Source organism: Apium graveolens, chromosome 8 (assembly GCF_009905375.1).
Source record: "Apium graveolens cultivar Ventura chromosome 8, ASM990537v1, whole genome shotgun sequence".
Lineage (NCBI taxonomy): Eukaryota > Viridiplantae > Streptophyta > Magnoliopsida > Apiales > Apiaceae > Apium > Apium graveolens.
This window is the reverse complement of record NC_133654.1, coordinates 159,459,582-159,486,530: the sequence shown is the minus strand read 5'-3', so window position 1 is coordinate 159,486,530 and position 26,949 is coordinate 159,459,582. Positions and strand designations below refer to the sequence as shown.

The 26,949-nt window shown below is 36.5% G+C and overlaps 1 protein-coding gene across 2 annotated transcripts; it reads right to left on the bottom strand.

Moving 5' to 3' along the window:
* Window positions 1-6,457: 6,457 nt before the first annotated feature.
* LOC141678738 (large ribosomal RNA subunit accumulation protein YCED homolog 1, chloroplastic-like) lies at window positions 6,458-9,252 on the bottom strand. Of its 2 annotated transcripts, XM_074485111.1 has the most exons (4): window positions 9,103-9,220; window positions 8,172-8,250; window positions 7,291-8,037; window positions 6,458-7,088 (listed from the first exon to the last, which is right to left on the bottom strand). In XM_074485111.1, exons 3-4 carry the CDS (start codon window positions 7,878-7,880, stop codon window positions 6,692-6,694), a joined length of 987 nt encoding a protein of 328 aa, XP_074341212.1. In that variant the 5' UTR covers window positions 7,881-8,037; window positions 8,172-8,250; window positions 9,103-9,220; the 3' UTR covers window positions 6,458-6,691. The 2 variants fall into 2 exon arrangements, with proteins under 2 accessions (XP_074341212.1, XP_074341211.1); XM_074485110.1 differs by lacking the exon at window positions 8,172-8,250 and having other exon boundaries at window positions 9,103-9,252.
* Between the last annotated feature and the right edge of the window lie 17,697 nt (window positions 9,253-26,949).

Here is a 26,949-nt window from a genome sequence, read left to right as displayed (position 1 = left end):
TCAGCTCATTATCTCCAGAGATTATTGATGCCTTGGGACCCTTCACACATGGGTCATTCAGGATTTAATAAGTAGCAAAAACAAATTCAACATCCATATTTTTACAACATTTATCATAAGATGAGTATGATTCTTTACTTGATATGCTAAATGAAGCAAAGGGAGATGATCTCTGCTTCATACATATCCCCAAAATACATGTATGTGTGTAGTTATAGAAGTAATAGGGTCAGTGAAACATGAGGTTTTATAGAATTTAAATATGATAAATAACACATCATTAAATTAACTTCTCCTAAAACTAAACACTATATTTCTTATAATATATAATTTTATTTTATTTTGCTTCTTTTTCTTTTTAGTCTGTAATCTGCTAAAGTGGTTTAGATCTACAGGAGACATGGTCTCTCAAGGTTCAAACTGTGAATCGGATGGAGTTTCAGGGTACATGCAAGCTGATGATTCAGATTCCATGGAAGGAATCACAGAGAGAAGTTGAGGAATACCCCGTATTGATTTCTAGTGGTGGAACTCCTCTTGATAATGTGGCAGTGCAGGACTCAGTTAGTTCGGATGATGAGATTCATCATGAAACGTATCAGGAAATGATGGAACATAGGGCAGTACATCAATGATCAAACAACAAAGATGGCTTATGCTTCTAACAAAATGAGAGAGATGAGCTTTTTCCCTTCGAAAGAAGATTCAGGCAGTGAAAATCTCTATGGAAAGAAGAGGAAATACCAGAGCCTAGTATGACACCTTGTCAAAATTTCTTTTAGAAAATCATTTCACAAGAGGTACTGTCCATAGAGATTTCACTGACCTAGAAAGAACTTTCATGGGCTGACCTAGAAAAGGAGCAAATTGAGGGTGAAGCAACCTTTAGCAAGGACTCGGCTGATTTCCTACGGATTCACACAGCGCGACATGATTTTAATATTCCTCACTTTCGGAAAAATGCAGAATTAAACGAGGGAAACTCTGTAACCCAGATGAAACAACAATTTTGAAAAATGATATTGGGCCAAATGATGTTTCAAAGGAACAAGCTACGCCGAAAAATGGAGAGGGATACCAACTGTTTGATCAAATATCGCAACGAAAGGAGGATATTTCAGAAAATGCAGCCGGAAATAAAGAGGGATCAAGAAATATAGAAAACAAAAGAGGTAGAGACTAAAAAGACTGAGTCTGGACCTTCGACTAGTAAAAAATCATGGTCCCAAATTCTTAAATCAGACCCTCCAACAACAAATGATGTAAATTTGAATATTGTCCTCTCCCATAGGGTACTGATGTGGTTGAACCTCCGGAAAAAGTCCCAATGAAAGGAGCTGAGAAATTCAAATGTTGTGTTAAAGGAAAATTTACAAAGAAAACTCTCCCCTTCTTGAGAGTACAGAGTATAGCACGTAATGCCTGGGGAAAATATGGCCCTTTGGAGGTGTATCAAAAAAGTGCTTCGGTCTTCATTTTTAAATTCAGCTCTTTCACGGCAAAGAACACAATTTTAAGCCAAGGCACTTGGTTCCTTGATAAACGACCTCTTGTGATAACTGATTGGGGAGTGAATGATGACTCTTGCATTACGGAAATGCCGTTATGGTTCAAAATGATGATGTTCCGGATTGTTACTGGACTGAGGAGGGCCTGGGTCGACTAGCAAGTGTTATTGGGACACCATTGTGTGCATACAATCTTAAATCTCAACCGAATGTCTTGCCTTTTGCAAAAATGTGTGTTCAATGTAAAGTGGGTGAACCTCTCCCGGAGAAAATCAAAGCGACGGATTTCAACCCGTTACCAAACAAATGACTGTTGTCGAAATTCCTATTAAATATCAGCACAAACCAAAGGTATGTTCCAGCTGTAAGTCTCTTGGTCACCTGATTTCTTCTTGTTCCAATTTCTATCCGTAAATGGGGTTAAAAAAGACACAGTAAATAGCTGAGTGTATCCATCAATTTTCGGCACCTAGCGGAGTAAATGATATCTCTGCTTCAGAGATGCTAGATGCTCAAGACCCTGGTTTTCTTGTCGGTTCTCCCCGTTATGAAACCACCATCCTCGAAGCGGCCCTCTTTCCCCGTCTCTATCCCCGGATAGCTCTTCCCCCCATATCCACCTCTGGCCTAGTTACTAAACTCAAATTGGTGGATGAGGTAGAAAAATTGAAGGGCATTCTTAAACCTCCAGCAAGCTCAAAGAAAGTTGATTCTGATGGTTTTTCAACAGGTTGTCTACAAGAAGGCGAGAAACAAGGGGAAGTCCCCTTCCCCACCCTCCTCTCTAATCTCTTATGGTCCGAGTGTGCTCTTACAATATCCGTGGATTTAATAAGAGTGGTAAAGAAAGCTGATCTCCGTTCTTTTTTGTTGGACAACGAGATCACGTTGGCTGGTATTTTTAGAAACAAAGGTAAAACAAGTAAAATCGGCTGCTGGGTTTACTGCGATCCAAAGTTCCTGGCAATGGGAGGACAACTACCTTTTCCATTCGAATGGAAGAATTTGGTTAGGTTGGGATCCCCGTGTCGGGGATATTTTGTAGAAAAGAAATCAGCTTTCTTCATCCACTGTAAGACCACTCTTTTACTTTCTAAAGAAGTGTTCTATTTTACTTTTGTTTATGCCTCAAATTTTGAAGATTTAGACTTAACTTATGGTCAGAATTAGCTTCTTTTAATACGTCTGGTATTCCTTCGGCCGTTCTTGGTGATTTTAACACTATCAAAGATCTCTCTGAAACCTGTGGGGAAAAAGACTTATGGACTCGGGATATTCAGGATTTTAAAGACTTTATTTCTAGTTCTGGTTTGGATGATATTAGATTTTCGGGGCTTTTCACACTTGGTGGGATAAGAGGAAATCTCCAATCACCCGAAAATTAGACAGAGTCTTGGTAATCATGAGTGGTTTACTGACCAACAAAATGCGGAGGTCTTTTTCACCTCCTTGGGGGTCTTTCCGATCATAGTGCGACCCATTCTGAACATTCCAACAGCGATGCAAGGGAACAACAAGCCTTTCCAGTTTTTTTAACTTTTGGCTGGATCACCCGGATTTCATCCCTGCAGTTCGGACAGCTTGGCAAACTCACATTGTGGGGAACCCTATGTATATCCTTACTCAGAAATTGCTGCTGGTAAAAAAAGCCTTAAAGAATCTCAACAAAAAATTTGGCTCGGTTCATAACCAAATCAAAACTACTAGAGAGCAGCTCAGTTTGGTTCAAGCAAAGATCCTCAATCAAAATCATGTTCCATCGGATCTTGACTTCGAAAAGGGGCTAACAGAAACTCTTTGGAATCTCCTGGACCAAGAAGAAAGCATTGCGAGGCAAAAATCTCGTGTCCAGTGGTTGGAAAAGGGCGATAATAACACAACTTTCTTTCACAAAAAGGTCGCCAACAATTGGAACACTAATAAAATTCTATCTTTAACCAATGCAAATGGTGAAAGGCTAACGGATGGAGCATCTATAAAAAGTGAGGCTGTTAATTATTTCCAATCCCTGTTCTCATCTCACCACCAGGTTTATCCGGGTGTCTCTAGCTTGCAACCGCTCCTTCGAAAAAGCATATCTCCGGATCTGGCTATTGGCCTCCTTCCTAAAGCAAGTGATACTGAAATTTTTAACACTCTCAAATCAATGAAGAGCAATAAATCTTCAGGCCCGGACGGCTTCAATGTCAATTTTTTCTTGCATACTTGGGACATTGCTGAAAGAGATTTCCTAATGCTATCCATTACTTCTTGGATTCTGGCCATCTCCCCCATTACGTCAATGCTACAATGGTTGCCTTAATCCCTAAATGCCAAAACCCTACTTCGATGTCTGATTTCAGACCCATCTCTTGTTGCAATACAGTTTATAAATGTTTATCAAAGCTTGTGGCTACAAGATTCAGCAAAACCCTCCCTGGGTTGAGTGACAGATCTCAAGCAGCTTTTGTCAAAGGGAGAAGTATATCAGATAACATTTTGGTTGCCCAGGAAGTTTTCAAGGGTTTCGGGGTAGCAAACGCCCCTTCAAAAGCAGCTTTAAAGATGGATTTATACAAAGCATTTGACTCTTGTCATTGGCCTTTTATCTTTGATGTTCTAACTATCAGAGGCTACCCTCCCCATTTCATCAAGTGGGTCCACGCCTGTATTACAACAACCAGATTTTTCATAAAGGTTAATGGGGTACAAGTCGGGTATTTCTCTAGCTCCTGTGCATGAGATAGGGAGACCCCCTATCCCCTTATCTTTTTCTTCTACCAATGGATGTCCTTTCTGAAATGCTTAACTCGTTACAAGAGCTTCCAAATTTTAAGCTTCACCCGGCGATGAGAGCTCTAAAATTAAATCATCTCTGCTTTGCTGATGACCTGGTTCTATCTTGCAAGGATGACAGGGTTTCACTGGAGCTTCTCATGTCCACCTTAAGCACTTTTCACTCATTTTCGGGGCTAAAAGCAAATCCAAGTAAAAGCTCGTATTTCTTTGCCTCTCCAGCCACAGGTCTTCAGGAATGGTTTACCTCTGAGTACAACATTAGCTTGGGAAACCTTCCCTCAAAATTTCTGGGTGTTCCACTTATAACAAAAAAATTAAACCGTAGAGATTGTGAACCTCTCCTCCAGAGAATTACAAGTAAAATTAGTACTTGGACCAATATCTTCTTATCTTTTGCTGGGCGTCTTCAACTTCTAAAATCTGTGGTTCACAGCATACAAGCTTATTGGTGTGCGCATTTTATTTTACCGAAAGGAGTCTTAAACAGACTAAAATCTCTCTTTACAAGATTTCTCTGGTTTGGAAGCACCCACCGCACTTATAATGCAAAAATTGCTTGGGAAACCTTGATTCTGACAAAGGAAGAGGGAGGTCTGGGTTTAAAAGATCTTCATGATTGGAACAGAGCTCTTATTCTCAAACACCTCTTCTCTATTATTAACCCGGGATCAAACTCTTTATGGGCCTTATGGGTTCGCCTTACTATCATCAAGGATGAATGGTTTTGGACTGTGAAATAACCCTCTTCTTGCTCGTGGATTTTAAAAAAGGTTCTGGGGTTACGTACGCTTGCTCTTGGGCATACTACATACAATATTGGAAATAGGGAGAACTATGTCTCTTTGGTTTGATCCGTGGCAAAATGCTAATGATCATGATATACTAGTCTGGAGTCAATTTTCTTAGCATAATTCGGTTTTCTGGGATGGCATCAACCCCCTAAAGCTAAAGGTTTCAGATTTTTGGAGATCTATTCGAGTCAGGGGAAATGTGGCTCCTTGGGCTGCCAGTGTACGGAACAAGCTCCGAGTTCCAAGATTTTCTTTCCTACACTGGCTTATTATGCATGACAGGGTCTCAACCTTAACAGTGTTGCACCGAATTGGTATTGTAAATGATATGTCTTGATATTTTTGTATAAATGGTACAGAAAACTGCCAACACCTTTTTCTTGAATGCCCTTTCACTCAGCGAATACTCAAGCTTATCACCTCAAAAAAGAATTTCTCCTTCCCTTACTATTGGCTGGATTTGCAAAGAGAAATGGAAAATTTCAACTCGGAGGACATTACGGAAACTTTAAAGGCACTGTGTTTTCAGGTGGCTAGCTACTCAATCTGGCGAGAAAGAAATTCTAGATATCATAATGGGGAGCACCAAACACCTTTTGGCATAGCTGATCATTGTCTTCAGATTATTAAAGGGAGACTCCATTCATCCCAGTGGTTCCGTACAGCATGCTTCAAAGACGCATCTCTTATAATTTGGAACCCAAGAAATGATCCCAAAACTCACCTTTGTGGGACTGTAATCGTGGCACTTTAATGCACAAGTTGAAGACCCTTGTTCAACATGAGAACTTCCTTTCACTTCAAATTTTCTTCCTGGAAGTAGGTGATCCCAAGTCACTATTAGTTAGCATTTTCTCCTGGGCGCACGACGGAGATAACTCACGAAGCTATATTGATGTAGCTGCCTCATTGATAGAAGATAATTTAACAGAACCAGAGTTTATGGGCAACCTCTCTTGGAGTGTTAATTATGTACGAACTTGATCAGTTGATATCTCTTTTTCAGGATTAGCATTTACATCCTCAAGAAGATCATGTTAGGCATCTTTATCTTCAATAGATTGGTCTAATACAGCATTAGCCTCTCTAGACAATGAATCTGTTTGGTAATCCTGAATATAGAAGAATGAACAGATGAAATTTTGGAAAACCATGCCACAAAAGCATAATCTGCCTGATCAAAGCAGGCAGCACACAACTATGAAAGAATAAGAAAAACCCAAACTCAATGACTCTGAGAGCGAGAAGTAGCACCACTCCCCCCCCCCCTTATTCTAGAACACAGTTAAAGAAACAAAATGTCAGATCAGCATGTGCTACTGCCATGGCAGTTAACACGTGCTGACGAAATCATTTAACATCCCTCTGGCGAATTCTAGACGCTCTTAAAAGAAGTCCATGCATTACGTGAAGAAATGTAATAGGTAAACTAAAAATAACATATTTATTACACTTCATGGACCTCAAAAGTCCAATTGTTTTTTTTAGATTTCTGCACTTACACAGCTCCTCATGGATCCTACAGGTTAAAATTGAAAGTTTAGTATTTTAATCAAATAAGATGACAAAAATTTTGGGATGATCTTCACTAATAATTCTATTCATGAACCGGCATCAACTTTGCTGCATTCTCTCTTTCAGATCTCCAAGAGGCCCATAAGCTGTCTCTTTCGCCTTCTTTTTGCCACAACTGCAGCTACTATGGTTGAGGTTTGTACCGCAATCCAGACACAATCCTTTACACGTAGGATCACATACTGAATTAATTGTAATTTCAAGGTGCACCATATCTCTTATATGCTTTGAAATGTCGATGGTCTTTTCTTCACGAGGGAAATAGAGCCGGTCTTCCCAATCAATTGAATCATCGTCTAGTTCCTCTCCTACTCCCTTGTTAGTCGAATCTCCGAATAGAACACCCATATCTAGAATATCGGGCTCCTCAACAGGTTCTTCAGTTAGCAGAAGTGAAAAGTTGGAGAACACACACTTTGCTGCAGGTTGGCCACATCTTCATAAAATGTAGAAACAAATTTCAGCTAAATTTCAACACCAGAAAATAGAATGAAGTAAAGTGAGTTTATGCATAGTTCACTGTTTCGTGAAATTGGCAAAACACCTAACATGCCGTATTCACATTTAGTTTTGCTTTCAGTAAATATGATTGACATAAATGTAACTACTTAGCCATGCAATATATAGGTAATAATTACCTGTTGCAGCCAAGAGTGAGAACTGCACGTATGATCCCATCAAGCCTCAGCTTCTGCTTTTTTCTTGTTATATCAATTGATACCATTACAGGTGTTCCTAAAGGATAGTCCTTCACAGCCTTTGTGACACGTATCCCCATCAGAGAAGCTCTAGACTTTGAGACCTTAGTTGAATATTCTCCTAAACCCAGCCTTTCTAAGGTTGTGCAGTATTCTACATGTGACATTGATGCATTTCTCTGATATACAACAGCTCCTTCCCATGGTGAATCTATGTCATCATTGCCTTCATCTTCTGGGTAACTCCACTCTTTAGTAACCCCGCTATTGCTATCAAAAAACTCCAAATTGGAGTTCATACATTCTACAAATATAGACCTGAATTTTTTAAGTGGTTTGTTTTTGGGATTTACAATTATGCTTTTGCCAGTCCGAAATAGGTTTTGAGTAATTATGCAGTGTGTAGAAGTACATTTCAGGGTGGAGTAAGAATTTCTGTGATATCCCCTGAGATATCCTGAATCAAGAGAATTAATCTGGTTATTTTGCGAAAAGGGAAGAATCGATGATGAAGATAATAGAAGAGGCATTTGTCCCCCTTAACTTTTAAGGCGTTTAAGGTGAATGCCTAAATAACACAATACGGAAGGGTTCAGATGATAATGCAAAATATGGGCTAGCAACCATGTGCAAACTGCATTACTGGAACTCCTCGGAGATATCCAAAAGTTACAATCTAAAACCAACCTGCAAAAAACCGAATAGACTGTTGAAGGAAAAAAACTGATAAAATAACAGAAATAACAACATGAAGCACTATAATAGATTAATAGCATAAACATCAAATGTTTTTAGATGTCAAATAAAATTAAATTACATACCGAACACAATCATCCTTCTGTGACAACAGATTGTCTACCACTACCCCGACCCTGTGTATACTTAAGTACACTGCAGGACCTATTTATGCAAGTAAAAGCATATATGGGTTTAAAAGTTATGGGAAAGGCAATGGAAAACAGGAAAATGACTAGCGCATAACGAGGGGTAAGAGCCCAAAATGTCAGATCCCAGAGTGTAGACTCAATTTAGCACTTGTAACTCCGTATGGAAAATAAAACACGGCTTAAGATATACTAGTATTTTTTGGCTGAAACACAAGTAGAACTTGCTTTAAAGTGAAAACACAAAAATACATTCTAGGTTGGTAATTTTTTTAAAAAATATACTTTTCACGTGAGTGGTGAATGGACCAATTTTAAACGTGCATTTGAGGCCTACTTATCTTCAAATTGCACTAAAAAAGGCTGACACCTAAGACTAAAGAAGTGTGGTACCAATTCTAAACCACATATAAGCAGAGTACACCTAAAGGGAGCTGAAACACAGTTTTGTTCGCACATAATCTACACACTAAAAGCAATTAAACCATCAGATGATACAAATTTTACAAAACTTAAGCCCCCATATAAGCAAGCCATCCACACGAATTCCCTTATATAACCACCTAAACTCGCAACATTAATAAAGAAAAACAACCCAACAGACTAAACCTTTAATCAAACACACACAACATATCCTACTATTAACCGGGTCTCGGAGCGTGAAATGTATGCAGACCTTAAAATTCCACCAAGATTCTGTAAAGATGCTAACTTTTTACAAAAATAAAAGCACCCAGATGAATTTTGCAGCATAAAAACAAGAAACTAAACACTAAAAAGCTTAATTACACAAATTAACACAAGAATGAGCTCATTACACAAATGAAAAATAAATATAAACTGTTCAGTAATATATGAGAGTGAGTACCTTAACTGAAGCCAAGAATGTTGATTCAATAAGAGCGGGGAGTGTGTGTTGCGTGTGTCAATTTGGTAGAGTAGAGAGGCAAAATGAGAAGGAAACGGGATGGTGGTGTGGTCGGATTGAGCTTGAATTTTGGGTCCAATTGTTTGCTGTGTTATCGGGTCGAGGCCCAATTCTTAGAGATTTTTTTGACAAAAAATAGCATTTTTTAATGAATTGTATTCAAAATACAGTGTTCTCAAAAATTGCCGATAAATGCCCGATTCAACCGATTAATTCCCGATTAATCCCCTGCAAAGTATTTGACAAATTCGAATTTTGAAATCTGATTAATTCTTACGAATTTTTCTTTATTGACGTATATATAATTATTTATTAAAATTAAAATACTATATATTTTAAATATGAATAAGTATAGAAATTGTGATATAATAATATATATTTTTAATAAATAACTAATATAATAATAATAATAAAATATTAAATATAATTTAATATTATAATACATCCGATTTTTATCCGATTAATCCTTCCTATTAATCCCCGGTTTTCAATTAATCCTAAATCAGTAGCTCTACCGATCTTCCCTAATTCCCCATTTTTACAACCCTGCCAAAATACAATTATCATTGTAAGAGAATATCTTTTATTCACAAAATTTATCTAACTGCAGGTCATACAGAGATGACCCCGAAAACTTAAATAATAAAATTTTAATGTCCGAAAATTATAGAAAAAAACGCAGGAAGGAAAAAGAGTGCTCTACAAAATTATATTATATATAAAACTAATAAAATCAAGTATCTTCCGATAGTTGTAAAACGACCATCATGTCATCACAATTTGTAGGAGAGATTGCTTAGAATGTTATCACTTAGAAAAAAATATATCCAAAATGTCACTTTGGGGAGATAAGACCCAAAACGTCACTTCACCGCGCCGGATAGTATAGTATTTTTTGAAAACGCTAGATCGTTCAGCGTTTTTCTAAAAAAATCATCTCACATGTTCTACATATGTACATACGCACCCCCAAATATATGAAACTAATGTTGAGGAGAGAGCTACAATCACAGCTGGGCTACAATTCTTGCTCTTTGACAATTGGGGATACCAGAGCCTAAACGATTGTGAGATTCTGATAAAATACAACTTCATGTGTTAGGTCTTTGAATTGAAACAAGAACTTCAATCTCATATTATTGTTGATTGTCGGATATCATGAATTTAGAGGTATATTTCTTTAAATTTTATTTTAATTTCCTTATTTAATTAGTGTTTATGTTCTTCCAATTATTGTCTATGTGTTAATAATTAGTGTTTATGTGTTTTTATTTTATATATTGTTTAATTATTTAGTGATGTAGAATTACGTAACAATTGTTGATGGTAAGCAATATGTTATAGTTTATGAGGCTATATAAATACATTGTGTAGTTAGTGTTTTTCTGTAAGGGAAGGTAAAATATACATAAATTGGGCAGACCTTACCCTATTGAAGCTTGTTAAGGAAAACACTAACTCCTTGCGAAAATATTTCTAGTACAAAGAATATTTTGAAGAAACAGGTTGGGACACAGTAAAGAATTGTAGCTACCCAGCTACGAAATTCAAAGTAGATAATAAATTGATACTAAGAATTTAAGTGAGGGAGAACACATGACATTATGGTGCTCCTCTATAATTATAACAGGTCTGCTAGGAAATGAATAACACACAGAGGGGGGATGAATGTGTTTTACTGTTTTTAAGCTTTTCTTGAATCTTTTATGGTTGAACAAAGTAAATTAAATCTTGTAGTAAAAGTATTTTCATGCAGAAATTAAACTTGTAAGAATAAAGAATACAGATCTTCAAAACTCACTTAATTTTTATGTTAAAATTAAGAATGTATTGCTACAAAATTTCTAGGCTCTTTGTTGATAAAGAGCTTAACTTCTTCTTGAGAGTGTTACAAGATTTTCTATCTAAATTGTTACTTCTGACAAAAAACCAGTGTTAACTTTATAACTCAGATAACTACTAGTTTACACATTGTACAATAAGACATGCTATTAACCTTTACTAAACTGTCACTTGTCATTTCCATTTTAGAAAAATTGAATCTTTAATTTCTGGCTTAACATATCTTAAGCATCCTGTGATTATCTTGATCTTCCTTTGTCAGTTAATCTTCACCATTGATCTTGCACATCCTTCAAGCTGCTTTTTGTAGACTTGTCAATCCAGCTGGTTGGATTGTTTGTTGATTGTATATCTTGGATATTGAACTGGTCTGCATTTTGTACTTTGAGAATTTACCTCGAGATCTCCAGTTAGGCATATAGAGATCTTGACATCTCAATAAGTATATTGACTTATCGAGATCTCTAATACTCTATAATGAATTTAACTTATAGAGGTCTCTGAGTTCTCGAATGAGACTTTGGCTTGTCAAGATCTCTCAGCTTCATGTATTCACTTTGACTTGTCGACAACTTAGAGTTCTCTAGTGAATTTTGACTTATCGATATCTCTGAGTTCTCTTAGTGGACTTTGACTTATCGATAACTCAGATTTCTCTAATGAATGTAGACTTGTCGATAACTATGAGTTCTCTAGTGAATTTTGACTTATCGATATCTCTGAGTTCTCAAGTGGGCTTTGACTTATCGATAACTCAAAGTTCTCTAATGAATGTAGACTTGTCGAAAACTCTGAGTGTTCTAGTGAAGAAATGACTTGTCGATATCTCTCTGAGTTCTCTAGTAGCTTTTCTGACTTCTCGATAAGTCATTTGGAGTTCTCGAATGACTTCTCTATAACACTAAATCTGTGACATGTAGAGATATTGACTTAGAGTATTTTTATCCAAACATATTTATTCAACTCCAAGCTTCTTCAAAATTCTTCTGAGGCATGATCATCTTGATCTTCTTCCAGATAGAATCCTTAGGCTTGATACTGTTTAAGGAAAAAGACTCCAGTCTGCTCCTTTGCATTTTTACAGACTTTAAAATGTTACAAGTAAAAAATACAAATTAAGATAACAATACAACTTACTTAGGGTTGATAAATTGTCTTAGTCTTGTTAAGGTACAGGCATGTCTTGAAAGGAATATGTCCTAAGTCCAATCATGTATTAGGATTTAGGAATAACTTTTATGTAATCTGTTTTGATTTCATTGATATTAATAAAGACTTATTTTGTTACGGGCTCTATCTATTTAAGTGTTTAAATAAGATATACCATAGTTTAGAGTAAAGCTTTTTATGGATTATGATGAGATCATAATAGTGAGACCTAAAAAGATGATAACTCTAAACTTAAATAGTTCCTGATCATAGGATTACTAACTGGTAATTAATAATCCGCAAAGATCGGTACATACCATGCTTGCTTCATTATGAAGGATGTCTGTTCTCATAGACATTTGTGTGGTGACACTATAGCTAGTATGTAGGTGCTTATTATGGAATAAGTTCACTGAACATGACTCGCACAGCTGAACAACTGATGAAGTTCACTCACGTGTCAGCAGTTGTTCACATAGTGATAGTTGTACAAGTATCCTTAGACTTGAGGTCATCATAGTCATCTTGTGTACACTGAACTATGCTTTGGTTTAGTTCTTAGTCTCCAGGGACAATTATTAGGGCTCTTCTGGGTATAGGAATTTGTACACGAAGATAGTGTATGATCAATAAAGGATCTACCCCTTCCAGTGAAGGAAGCGAATGTTCAAGGCTGATCCACTTATGCTAGTTCAGGAATCTATGGCCAGAGTAAATGAAATTAGAAAGGAGTATCTAATTTGCATAGAACTACGCATAGTAAATGGTAAGCAAAGTGATTGAATTAGATAGGCTTGACACGAGATCCATGCCTTATATTTAATCGGGACATTGTAGGGTAGAAGGAGTTTATTGTACGGTAACTATTCACTGACAGATTCTTGGTATTCTAAGCAGTGAATTCATATTATCCGGATAGTCGCGATATGTTGAAAAGCATCACTCACGATGTAGAATAAATGTGATTAATTAATTAATCATATTTAATAAATTAGAGAATTTATATAAATAATGATAAAATAGTTTTATTATTATTTATTTCTACTACCGGCTTAATATTGAACCTACAGGGTCACACCATAAAAGAAAATGATTTTTTGGTGGATGAATTAATTAATAATAGCTAATAATTATTTATTTGTGAAATAAATAATTAATTGGAAAATTTAATAATTGATTAAATGAGATTTAATTGATTATAAATTAATTAAAAAAAGTTCTTAATATTATTAATTAAGGATTTAATTTTTGGAAATTAAATCAAGAGAGAGAATTATTTCTAAAGTGTTTAGAAAAAGGATTAATAATTAAAAGGTGTTTTAATTATTAATGAGAATAATAAATGGGATAATAATAATAATAATATTTATGGGAAAATTTCAGCTGAAAATTTTGCCTATAAATACACTATTATAGACCCTATTTTATTCTAACCCCATCGAAACCCCAGAAACCCAAAAGTTTCAGAAAACCAAATTCTCTCCACCTCTTCCTCCTCCTCCTAAAAGTCGTTTTCTTGGTGGATACCGGTGTAGTGCTTCACACTTGAGGAGCAACTGCTAAGGATCTCTGATCGTTGTCTCCGAATTATTTTCAAAGGTTAGATTCGATCCCTCGAATTTTTATTCACGATTTATATGCTTTTATTTGGATTTTGTGTGTGTAAAAGTGTTTTTCCATACCCCGCTGCGTTTAAAAATCCAACAATGGTATCATAGCATAGGTTGTATGCATATAGATCTGTGGTAAAAATTTCAAAATTTTATGTACTTGTATGAATTAATTATGATTTTTACAAGTTATATCATAGATTAATTTTGTCTGATGAGAAATCGTTTCTCAGAATAATTTTGAATGTTGATCTGGGTTCTACAAGTGTTGTAGATCGTCTGGGTATTTTTTTCATAATTTTATGATGTATAGATTTTTTATTATGAATTTTTAAAGTTCTAACAATTAAATTCGTATTAAATAATCATATATATATATATAATTGTTAGTAAGTATATATATATATTGCATCTGCATATGTGCTGTTGTCTGTGTTGTTTTTTGCAACCGTGAAAGAGAAGCAGACAGAGAAACAGTGGTGTCAGAAGACAGGTACGGCGACACGGAAATCCGTGCGAGGAAAACGGCGACTGCTGATAACAGGACGAAGGACCGCGCGTCGACCACGCGCGCGTGGGGCTCACGCGCTGGCGTGCCACGCGCGGCGCGTGGAAGACACGCGCTGGTGACGTCATGCTGACGTTATGCTGACGTCATCAGATGACGTCATGCTGACGTCAGCATATGGGTTAGGGGCGCGTGAGGCGCGTGGGCGCGTGGGCGCGCGTGGGGGGAGCCTGACAGCGCGTGTGCGCGTGGCGGCGCGTGGGACACCTTCTCGGGGCGCGTGAGAGCGCGTGGAAACTCAGAATGGGGTGATTTTGGTGCCGTTGGATTCGTCTTTTCGAGACGCTTCTAATGGTATATTATATGATATTTTATGAAATTGTTTCGAACTGTTTATAGCTAACAGAAGTGTTTTTAAGCTGTTTTTGACTGTTTAAATTGCTTTTAAATGCTTCATGTGATACATAGAGATGTATAATGCTTAGACGAATGTGCTAGATGATGTAACATGCCTACCTTGATGTTTATTCATGTTTATATATGTGATATATGCTTAGTTTATCATGCGATGATAGATTTAGGTGAACTTGAATGAACATAAGGCATTTGTTAGACAACCTACTATAGTGAAATTGTTTCATAACCTTAAGAATAATATTATGAATACAATCATGAGATTCTTGTATTTGTGAAACACGTAATTGAATATGAATTTTCGATATGAGAGAAAGGATGATTCTGTCAACAACAGATTTCTATCTGTAAGAAAGGGTTATTAAGTGACGCCTCTTGACAATGCTCCACCCGATCTGGGAATCATCTGATTATTGATTATTGATTTGAAATATTTAATTTAAAAGGAAGAATCTCTTTATAATATGATTATGATTGTAACGTAATATAATCCCTCTAAAATTAAATAATATCAAGTAGTAATTGGCCAATGATACAACGGGCTTGTGTCGGTCATAGCCTTCCAACATGGTAGAAAGTAGTTCTTATTTTTGAATCATTGTCGTTTTGTGCCACAGCCGAGGGCTTTGATTTCGAAATAAGAAATACTTGTCTATTACATAGAGATGTGTACATTGGATAAGAATCTAAAGGTCGTTACGTGCCACAGCCGTGGGCCTTTGGGGACTGATTCAATTGTACGGAATGTTGGGTTAGACTTGACTTAGAATATTGAGTTTGTCGTGCCACAGCCGTGACTCAATTATTCAAGAGGCTAAAGTTTGATTAGGGAATAACATTAGATGTAATTGACAAGAGTTGTCTGCCTATTGAACATTACATGGCGTTTCGTGCCACAGCCGGGGTTGTGTAATGGAATATAGGATCCCTATTCCCACTAGCATTATGAATGCTTAATTTTTCATGTAGGGGGTTGAATAAATTAGGAAAACTAGTGGGAGCCACTTATGAATAAAGACCCGATTCATATAGTGTTTTGAAATGAAATCGAATATTTGCTAAGTGTTGTTATGTGTTTATCATTTTCAGATTTACTTTGTACGTTATGTCTTTTGCACTATCACTCAGGAGCATACTAGATGCTCACAAATTGACTGGTCCTAATTATGCTGACTAGCTTCGAAACTTGAGAATTGTTCTCAGGATTGAAAAGCTGGAATACGTGATTGACTCACCTAAGCCTACTGAACCTGCTAGTGATGCACATAATGATGAATATATTGTGTATCGTAAGTGGATAGTTGATGCAAATGTTGCTCAATGCATCATGCTAGCTTCCATGAACATTGAGCTACAGAAGCAACATGAGCATATGGATGCTCACACTATCCTCATGCATCTACAAGAGTTGTATAATGTGGCGGGGAGGACAGATCGATATGAGATATCGAAGGAGCTGTTCGGTTGTAGGATGTCTGAGGGATCATCTGTGAATGACCATGTACTTAAGATGATCAATTTGATTGAACGTCTTGGACAACTTGGTTTTGCCATGGATGGGGAGCTGAGCCAAGACTTGGTCTTGCAATCGCTTCCGAGTTCGTTCTCGCAGTTTGTTGTGAACTTTCACATGAATAAGTTGGATGTCAGCCTGCCTGAACTCCACAACATGTTGAAGACCGCGGAATCGAATTTTCCCCCTAAGAAGAGTTCTGTTCTTCTAATTGGTGAAGGTTCCAATCCTAAGAAAAGGAAGATGAACTCTTCCAAGAAGAAGAAAGTAGGTGAGAAAATGCCGGTTTCACCAAAAGCTGAAGACCCCAAGAGCAAAGTTGTTTGCTTTCACTGTAATAAGGTGGGGCACTAGAAGAGGAACTGCAAGGTTTACCTTGCAGAATTGAAGAAGAAGGGTAGTGAGACTACCGCTTCTGATTCAGGTATGTTCATGATAGAAGTGAATATGTCATTTCTACTTGGGTATTAGATACCGCCTGTGGTTCTCATATCTGCAATTTGTTGCAGGGACCAAGGAGAAGTAGGACTCTTGAGGAAGAGGAGGTGATTCTACTGATGGAAATGGAGCAAGAGTTGTTGCTGAAGATGTAGAATCATTTCATTTACATATGCCTACGGGCAAGACCATTATTTGAAATAATTGTTATTTTGTTCCCTCGATTGTGAGGAATATTATTCCCATGTTAGACTTGGCTGGATTTTCATTTATTATTGAGAATAATGAATGTTCTATTCTTAGAGATAATATTCTTTATGGACGTGGTACTTTAAATAATGGTCTGTATATATGTGACATAATTTACTTCAGATTGAACAAACTAATAAAAGAAAAGGGATGATGAAAATCTCACTTTATAGTGGCACTGCAGTCTCCATTTAGTGGACATGGAGAGAGGGCTGCAGATTTGCTAGGAATGGTACACACAGATGTATGTGGACCAATGTCTACGCAAGCCATGGGTGGATTTTCATACTTCATTACTTTCATAGATGATAGATCTGGATTCAGATATGTGTTTGATGAAACACAAGTCTGAGGCCTTTGAAAAGTTCAAAGAATATAAGTATGAAGTGGAGAAACAACCAAACTTAGTATTATAACTCTTCGATCAGATCGAGGTGGTGAATACTTTAATGGAGTGTTTCTAGATTATCTCAAAGTAAATGGTATAGTCTCCTAGTGGACTCCTCCAGATTAGTATCTGAAAGGAGAAATCGAACTTTATTAGACATAGTTCGGTCTATGATGAGCTATGCAAATCTTCCAGTATTCCTATGGGGTTATGCATTGGAAACCTCAGCATATTTACTGAACAAGGTGCTTTCCAAATCTGTTCCTCAAACTCCGTATGAGATATGGAAAGAAAGGAAACCGAGTCTTAAACACGTTAAGATTTGGGGATGTCCAGCTTATGTCAAGTAAGTTGACCCAGATAAGCTGGAATATCGATCCGAAAATGTAGTATTGTGGGATATCCTAAAGAGACTTTAGGGTATTACTTTTGCACCGATCATCGGGTGTTTGTCTCCAGACATGCTACCTTCTTGGAAAAGGAGTTTATCCTTGAAGGAAACAGTGGGAGCAAAATTGAACTTGATGAAGTTCAAGAAGCACAAACTACTACGGATCAAGTGGAAACACCTGTTCTGACTGAACAACCTTTTGTGGAACAGCCCATTCATAGATCAGGGAGAGTGTCTCTCCAACCTGAGAGGTAATATGGCCTTGTCATTGAGAATGACAATGAGTTGTCGATCATTGATGATGACGACCCTGTGACTTATAATGAGGCTATGAGTAGTGTTGACTCAGAGAAATGGCATAGTGCCATGAAATCCAGAATGTAATCTATGTATACGGTATACAAAAGATAGATTATAGCAGATAGCCAGGTGGAGACCTTTAAGGCCAGGCTTTTGGAAAAAGGATTCAAACAAAGGCAATGGATTGACTTTGACGAAACTTTTTGCCTGTAGCCCTGTTAAAATCAGTTCGGATTTTGCTTGCGATTGCTGCTTACTACGACTATGAGATCTGGCAATTAGCCAGGTGGTTTTATTTCCAAGAGAAATGAAAACCTAGTGTGTAAGCCATTACGAACCATATATGGTTTAAAGCAAGCTTCTCGTAAATGGAACATTCGTTTTGATGAGACAATCAAAGAGTTTGATTTTATCAAAAACGTTGATGAACCATGCGTCTACAAAAGGGTTAGTGGGAGCGCGGTAACATTTCTTATATTGTATTGAATTAGAGTTGACACACATAACAACATAGCAGACCCACTCACAAAGCTACTTTATGAAAGTCATTTTGATCGTCAAGATGGGTACTAGATACCAGAGTGATTGGCTTTAGTACAAGTGGGAGATTGAAAGGAATATGTCCTAAGTCCAATCATGTATTAGGATTTAGGAATAACTTTTATGTAATCTGTTTTGATTTCATTGATATTAATAAAGACTTGTTTTGTTACGGGCTCTATCTATTTAAGTGTTTAAATAAGATATACCATAATTTAGAGTAAAGCTTTTTATGGATTATGATGAGATCATAATAGTGAGACCTAAAAAGATGATAACTCTAAACTTAAATAGTTCCTGATCATAGGATTACTAACTGGTAATTAATAATCCGCAAAGATCGGTACATACTATGCTTGCTTCATTATGAAGGATGTCTGTTCTCATAGACATTTGTGTGGTGACACTATAGCTAGTATGTAGGTGCTTATTATGGAATAAGTTCACTGAACATGACTCGTACAGCTGAACAACTGATGGAGTTCACTCACGTGTCAGCAGTTGTTCACATAGTGATAGTTGTACAAGTATCCTTAGACTTGAGGTCATCATAGTCATCTTGTGTACACTGAACTATGCTTTGGTTTAGTTCTTAGTCTCCAGGTACAATTATTAGGGCTCTTCTGGGTATAGGAATTTGTACACGAAGATAGTGTATGATCAATAAAGGATCTACCCCTTCCAGTGAAGGAAGCGAATGTTCAAGGCTGATCCACTTATGCTAGTTCAGGAATCTCTGGCCAGAGTAAATGAAATTAGAAAGGAGTATCTAATTTGCATAGAACTACGCATAGTAAATGGTAAGCAAAGTGATCGAATTAGATAGGCTTGACATGAGATCCATGCCTTGTATTTAATCCGGACATTGTAGGGTAGAAGGAGTTTATTGTACGGTAACTATTCACTAACAGGTTCTTGGTATTCTAAGCAGTGAATTCATATTATCCGGATAGTCGCGATATGTTGAAAAGCATCACTCACGATGTAGAATAAATGTGATTAATTAATTAATCATATTTAATAAATTAGAGAATTTATATAAATAATGATAAAATAGTTTTATTATTATTTATTTCTACTACCGGCTTAATATTGAACCTACAGGGTCACACCATAAAAGAAAATGATTTTTTGGTGGAGGAATTAATTAATAATGGCTAATAATTATTTATTTGTGAAATAAATAATTAATTGGCAAATTTAATAATTGACTAAATGAGATTTAATTGATTATAAATTAATTAAGAAAAGTTCTTAATATTATTAATTAAGGATTTAATTTTTGGAAATTAAATCAAGAGAGATAATTATTTCTAAAGTGTTTAGAAAAAGGATTAATAATTAAAAGGTGTTTTAATTATTAATGAGAATAATAAATGGGATAATAATAATAATATTTATGGGAAAATTTCAGCTAAAAATTTTGCCTATAAATACACTATTATAGACCCTATTTTATTCTAACCCCATCGAAACCCCAGAAACCCAAAAGTTTCAGAAAACCAAATTCTCTCCACCACCTCCTCCTCCTCCTAAAAGTCATTTTCTTGGTGGATACCGGTGGAGTGCTTCACACTTGAGGAGCAACTGCTAAGGATCTCTGATCGTTGTCTCCGAATTATTTTAAAAGGTTAGATTCGATCCCTCGAATTTTTATTCACGATTTATATGCTTTTATTTGGATTTTGTGTGTGTAAAAGTGTTTTTCCACGCCCCGCTGCGTTAAAAAATCCAACATGTCTTGCACAACAATCTCCCCCACTTTGTGAGAAGATTGCTTAACACAAGTTCATGCATGTTAACAAGACTAACCCCAAGTTTAAAATGATGGAAAATAAAATTAATACACAAAACTTGATAGAATTGTAACTTTTGTACAACATAAGATTTACAAATTCAATGGTTACAAGTATCAGGTAAAGACAATTTTTGTATCTGCTTCTTCCCTAAGAATATCCTTCAAGTGATCAAGAATTTCCAATTCTTCTATAATAGGTGTTCCACTTAGAGCTTCTACAAGTTTTTGTCTTGCTACCTTAGGATAACCACTGTCTAGAAAATCTATTCTAAATCTTGAGAATCCACCAGCTTTGATGTTTAGAAATTTCCCATCCTTAGAGATTCTGCTCATTCCTTTTGCCTTGAGCTCTTCTGATCTTTTTATAAATATCTCAATTTCTTCATCATACTTCCTCCTTCTCTCTTCAGCTTCAACTTCATTCCTTTTTCTTGTTTCTTCCCTTTCAATCAACCACTCAGCTATAACTGATCTCCATGCCTTTGTGGCAGTATCCTTGTCCTTTAACAAACTTATTATTCTCCTAATTTCTGTGGGAGAGAGAGAATCCATTAGGTCTCTCTTAATTTCTGTGGGAGAGTGAGAATCCATTAAGTCACTGCCAAGAAAGGTGAAAGAACCATCTTCATAGAAAATTCTAACTTACCTAAGAGATACAACCCAGACTCTGACTATTTCCTCAGCAAGTTGTTGAAAATGATCTTCATCTGAGATGCACCAATTTAAAGGTAGGAAGTCAGATTGCTTGAAACAGTTCCAGATGGCCCTTTCAGTGACTTTAACTTTTTCAGAAGACTTGACTTTCTTAGTTTTTCTTCCAACAGATGTAAGATTGACTTTTAGTGAAGGCTTGGTTAAAGGTAGGGTTAAGATTTTCTTGAGACTTGTTTAGCTTGTGGTGATTGGAATTTTTAGGAAAGAATTTGCAGTTGCTTGTAAAATAATTTAAGCTTTGGAGTTTGGGAGGGTATAATGTTTGAGATGGTTGTTTTTGAAGGTTGAGATAAAGGTTGAGCTAGGACTGTTTGGATTTTTAGGGCTTGTTGTGTTTCTGGGCTATTATGATTTTTTTTGCTCCTCCTCTCACTTCTTCTCTTCATCTTTCTTATTATCCTCCTTCCTTTTCTCTCCACCCTTGCTGCCAGATGGCTTACTGGATTGACTTGGATTTGAGCCTAAAGGATTTTGATCATATTTCTTCTGCTCATCATCATCCAAGTCATCCTTGTTGATTTGAGTTTTGGGTAAGTTGGCTTCTGCATTATTCAAGTATCTCCCCAATAGTTTTATCATCTCTATGTCATCAAAGTTCTTGTTCTTCTTGTCTTTTAAGCCAGTTTCTAGGATCATGATAATCTTCTTATTGCCCATGACACACTGCTTGGGGATCTGAAAATGTTTGAAGTTTTTGGTGTTTGGACAGTTGTATGCTATACCCTTACTTGGCTGTAGATATGCTTCAGGAAAAGTGGCCACTTGAGCATTTCTCAATTCAGTTAATAGCAAGGTATCTTCATGAGTTATAACTTTGACTTTGTTGATGAAGATATCCAACTCAGATGCCCTCCTTGAGACAAGGTAATTGAGGGACACCTGCATACATCTGTCTATCCCTGAGTCATTTGCATTTATCACTATCTTCTTCTGCAGAAAGTTGTCCTGATTGACCATGATCACTCTTATGAAATTAATTGTCTTGTCCAGGGCCTTTTTGTATGTGAAGTGATTATTATTGACGAGAAGCTTTTAGGGACTTGAGTAGTTCATCAAATTCTCTGCTCAGACTAGGTCCTTCATTAGCCCTAATAAGTCTCTCCATGTCAAGATCTACTTCTTTATTTAATTTCTTTTCAGCACCCTGGACCTGTTGAGATGATCTTGATTGTGCCAGCCTAGCCTCTATCCCCCCCTTAGTCTTGTTGGAAGGCATGAGGAGGGGAGTACGGATTTCAGGCCTTACCTGTTCAGTTAGAGAAGGTAGTGGTATGTTGAGTTCGCCCATGATGGCTCCCAAAGCTATAGAATTCTGTATTTGAAGATGCTTATGAGAGTCCACCAAGTTTTGGATGTCTGTTTGTTAGCTCTTGACAAGAGATGTCAAGGCTTGAACTTGTACAGTGAGAGAAGAGTTGGAGTCTTACAGTGCTGAGACTTGGCCTTGTAGAGATTGAATTTGTAGATTTGTGGAGATGGATCCAGGCTGAAAAGAGCTAGTAGATGTGCCAAATATTTCATTTACAGCCTGTTTGATGCCTTCCATAAGCAAAGCTGAGGGCTCATATCTGCTCTGGTGAAGTTGGTCCAGCTTGACCTTAGTGTCATTTGAGTGAGTGATTTGTTGCTGGATAAGTGTATTGAGATTGATGAAAGATTGTTTGAGATTTTTGACTTCTTTCTCAATAGAAGCAAGATCCATCGTTTATATTTGCTCAACAAAGTGCTTGAATTTGGTAGTGATCTGTTCTTGAGAGGGTATAATCTTATCCATCTTCTCATTCACCAATTTTCTGATTTTATCTTCATGACCAGTTAGCTTGACTTCCAGAGCTTTACCAAAAAGATGAAATGCTTTGAGCTAAGCTTTGTATACATCTGTAATGGCATCATATACAGCCTGTGGAGTCAAGTCCTTTACATTGCTGCCCAGAATAGTGATGTATTCTTCCCTAAATCTGGCCAAGACTTGATCCATTTCCAAGACATAGTCATCAAAGAGCCGTGCATCCACATTTCCGACCCGCTCTTCATCATTGACAATTTTCTCTTTCCGATTCATAACTTCTTCATTGTATGTAAGCATGATAGCTTGATAATCTTGATTGCTTATGTTGGAAGTCAAAAGATGCTGTAAGATATTTGCCAGTCCAGAAATCTGCTCTACTAGTAGATCATTTATAGAATTTGGTTGAGAGCCAGATTCTTACAACCACTGAGAGAGAATGTGAGGTTGTTGAGGTTGTTGGGAATATGTTGTGAACTTGATAATTACATTAACAAAACACCTTAGTAGATTTAACTTTGTGATAAAATGTAGCACTCGACGGATGATCAAATATAGTCCCGACGGATGACTCAATTATAGTCCCGACGGATGATGATTTGACATCAATCGAGTGAGTAGCTTATGTAATAATAAGTTACTCATTTCTGCAAACAACTTTGTATAGATTCTATAGTAGTATATGAGTCATGTTGACTTTTATTAGATATGCAGAATAGGTTGATTAATTATAAATATAAGTTGTCTTGTAATTCTGCATAAGTGAAATGAAGTCAAGTGTCAAATAGCTACCCGACGGATGATCAACAAAGCTACCTGACGGATGACAAGCATGTACCCGACAGATCATCAATTCAAATGTCTGTTGACAGTGACAACACAGTCACATGCGTTGGGTGTTTGCAAAAGGAATGCGGCAGCCTGTTTAACAGGAAATGAAGAACAAAGAAGCATTACCATTTCCATGCAAGTTAAGAAGGTTTTCAAAGTTGCTGGAATAGAGTAGTGAAGCAGCATGGAGTTTGACTTGATAGTTTTGTTTTATTATCCTGTCTTATTACCATGTAAACTTGGTGGTATATAAACCAAGTGTGGCTAGTTGAACAAACAACTAAGCAAACACTTTTAGAAGAGAAATAGAAAAAGCTGTAACTGTTAAGAATTTCTCTGTAGTTTGTTTGTTCACTTATAAAGCAGCAATGAGACAATTTGTTCTTCACAGAGTTCTTAATTCGATATATATATATATATATCTGGTGGATACTTTCAAATCCACCAGAAAGTTTTAAAGACTTGTGTTTTTATCACTTTGTGTTTTTGATTTATTTAACTTGTGATTCCGCACCTTGCAAATCAAAACACTTATATATATAGTTTGAGTTAGAACATTTTATAGTTCAAGAAAAAGTTTACTAGAATTACATTCAACCCCCCTTCTGTAATTCTTGCTGCATTGTTAGGGAATAACAATTGGTATCAGAGCAAGCTCTTGAAGCACAAAGAGTTTAAAGATCACAACAAACAGCAAGATGAACAAGAAGGATGTTGGAGTCAAGATTCCTTTTCTGGACAAAGATAATTACCATCACTGGAAGGTAAAGATGCATCTTCATTTACTTTCTCAAGATGAGGCCTATGTGGATTGCATAGAGAGAGGTCCTCATGTACCAATGAGAGCTGCAACTGGAAATGAGCCATCAGTTCCCAAACTAAGACATGAATGGTCAGATCCTGATATTGAACAAGTCAGGAAAGACAAGAAGGCCATGAATATTCTGTTCAATGGAGTTGATGGTGACATGTTTGATAACATCATTAACTGCATGACAGCCAAGGAAGTTTGGGATACCATTCAAATAATCTGTGATGGCACTGAACAAGTTAGAGAAAACAAGATACAGTTATTAATTCAGCAATATGAGCATTTTCACTGTGAAGAAGGTGAAACTCTCACTGATATCTTTAGTAGATTTCAAAAGCTACTAAATGCTCTGAAGCTGCATGGAAGAGTCTACCAAACCAAAGATTCTAACCTCAAATTCCTGAGATCCCTTCCAAAAGAATGGAAACCAACGACAGTCTCCTTGAGAAATTCACAAGAATACAAGGAGTTTATACTAGAGAGACTATATGGCATTCTAAAGACTTATGAGCTTGAAATAGAGAAAGATGAAAGAATGGAGAAAGGGAGGAAGAAATGAAGGTCCATTGCACTGGTTGCTGAGTTAGAGAAAGAGAAGGAGATGAAGATAGAAGCTGTTGAGTCTACTTCAAAGGTCTGTGAAAACAAAGGCAAGGGGCTGGTAGCAGAAAATGAAGATTCTTTGAGCCAAGATTATATGGATGATATTAATGAACATCTTGCATTTCTTTCCAGAAGATTTGCCAAGCTCAAGTTCAAAAAGAACTTTGGAGCAGCTAAGCCAAATAGAAACATGGTGGATAAATCAAAATTTAAGTGTTTCAAATGTGGCTTGGCAGGGCACTTTGCCAGTGAGTGTAGAAAGTCAGATTCCAACAAGAAGAAGTTTGAGCCTTTGGATTATAAACAGAAGTATTTGAGTTGCTCAAACAAAAGAAAAAAGGCTTTTATTACACAAGAAATTGACTGGGCAGCAGATGGTCTGGATGAGGATGAAGATGTCAGCTATGTCAATCTAGCCCTAATGGCCAAGTCTGATGAAAGAGACAAGTTCTTCAAGTAATCAGGTAATCACCACTAACCTTGCACATTTATCTAAAGTTGAGTGTAATGATGCAATAAATGACATGTCTACAGAATTATATCATTTGCGTGTCACACTTAAGTCCCTCACCAAGGAAAATGCTAAAATCAAAGAAAACAATTTGTAATAACCCCAATTTTTGGAATTTTTGAAACCCTTATGAATAGTGTTTTGCTGATTATGCTGAATAAGAAAACTTTTCATGCCACACTATGTAGGGGTTCTTTTATTGATCTTCTGGGATATTATTAGTACTCTATATGGTATATAAGTGTATGTAAAGATCGTCAGAATCCAAATCCGAACACTTTGATTTTTCCCGAAAATCCACCAAATACCGAAAGAATTGAGTAAAAGGTAACATGATTAAAATGATTTAAATTCAAGGATTATAAGAGAGGATCATAAAAGGAATATAATGTATTGAGAAAGGTTAAGGGAACCCAATTAATAAGATCCCGGGTATGATCCCTCGAACGATAAACGAGAACGTAAGTTAAGCGAACCGTATAACAGATCAGCGGTCATTAGCCAAGTAATTAGGACTTAATCAAAGGGTTAGTGGAGAGTGATTTCATCTCACCAACAAGAAGAGGACAAGTGTGAGAGGATGACATGGGAAGATGACCTAAGCATGACCAAAAGAGAAGTGTGTTGTTGGTTGATTGTGAACCACACAAAATTTATCATGGTAATAATCTAATTAACAAACCAAGTGGATCAACCAAGCCAAAAACAAATCATAAACATCAAAAAAACACAAAACACTTCCATTTTCAAGAAGAGCTCTCGGTTTTATCCATTTCAAAGGAAGAAAAAAACTCAAATCCTAGTTCCAAGCTTTGTTAATTAGTGAGGTAATTATCTAAGGTTCCTTGTACATAGATATGGATATCCTATAAGTTTAAGCTTCAAATTCCTTCACAATCTCTTCCAATAATTCAAGGAAGAAGATGGTGAATAGTAACTTTCAAAAAATTACTTTAGTTTTCTTGAATTTTTATGAAAGTTTAAGGTTATACAAGCAAGGATCAAGGTTCTTTAGGCATTCAAAGCTCTTGTGTTGTGTTAAGAAGCTTCAAGAAGGTATAAACTCCAAACCCTAGCTTTAGTTTTGAGTATTTAGGAATGGTTATGATTGATATAGTATATGTGAAGCATGATGCTTGTTTGTTTAAAGTTTGGTTGAGTTTGTAGAGATTTTGATGGTTGAATCTTGGTTATTAGTTAATGAACCTTAATATGGTTAGTAGCTTTTGTTGTGATTGAATGAGTTGGTTAAAACATGAAGTAATGGACTGATGTGGTGAGGTTTGGAGGGATTTTGGGTTGTAATGTTGATTGTGGGTTGATTGTGGATTGATTTGGAGTTGTACAAATTTGGTAATCGCGTAAACATAGCCGTCGTAATGTCCGATTAT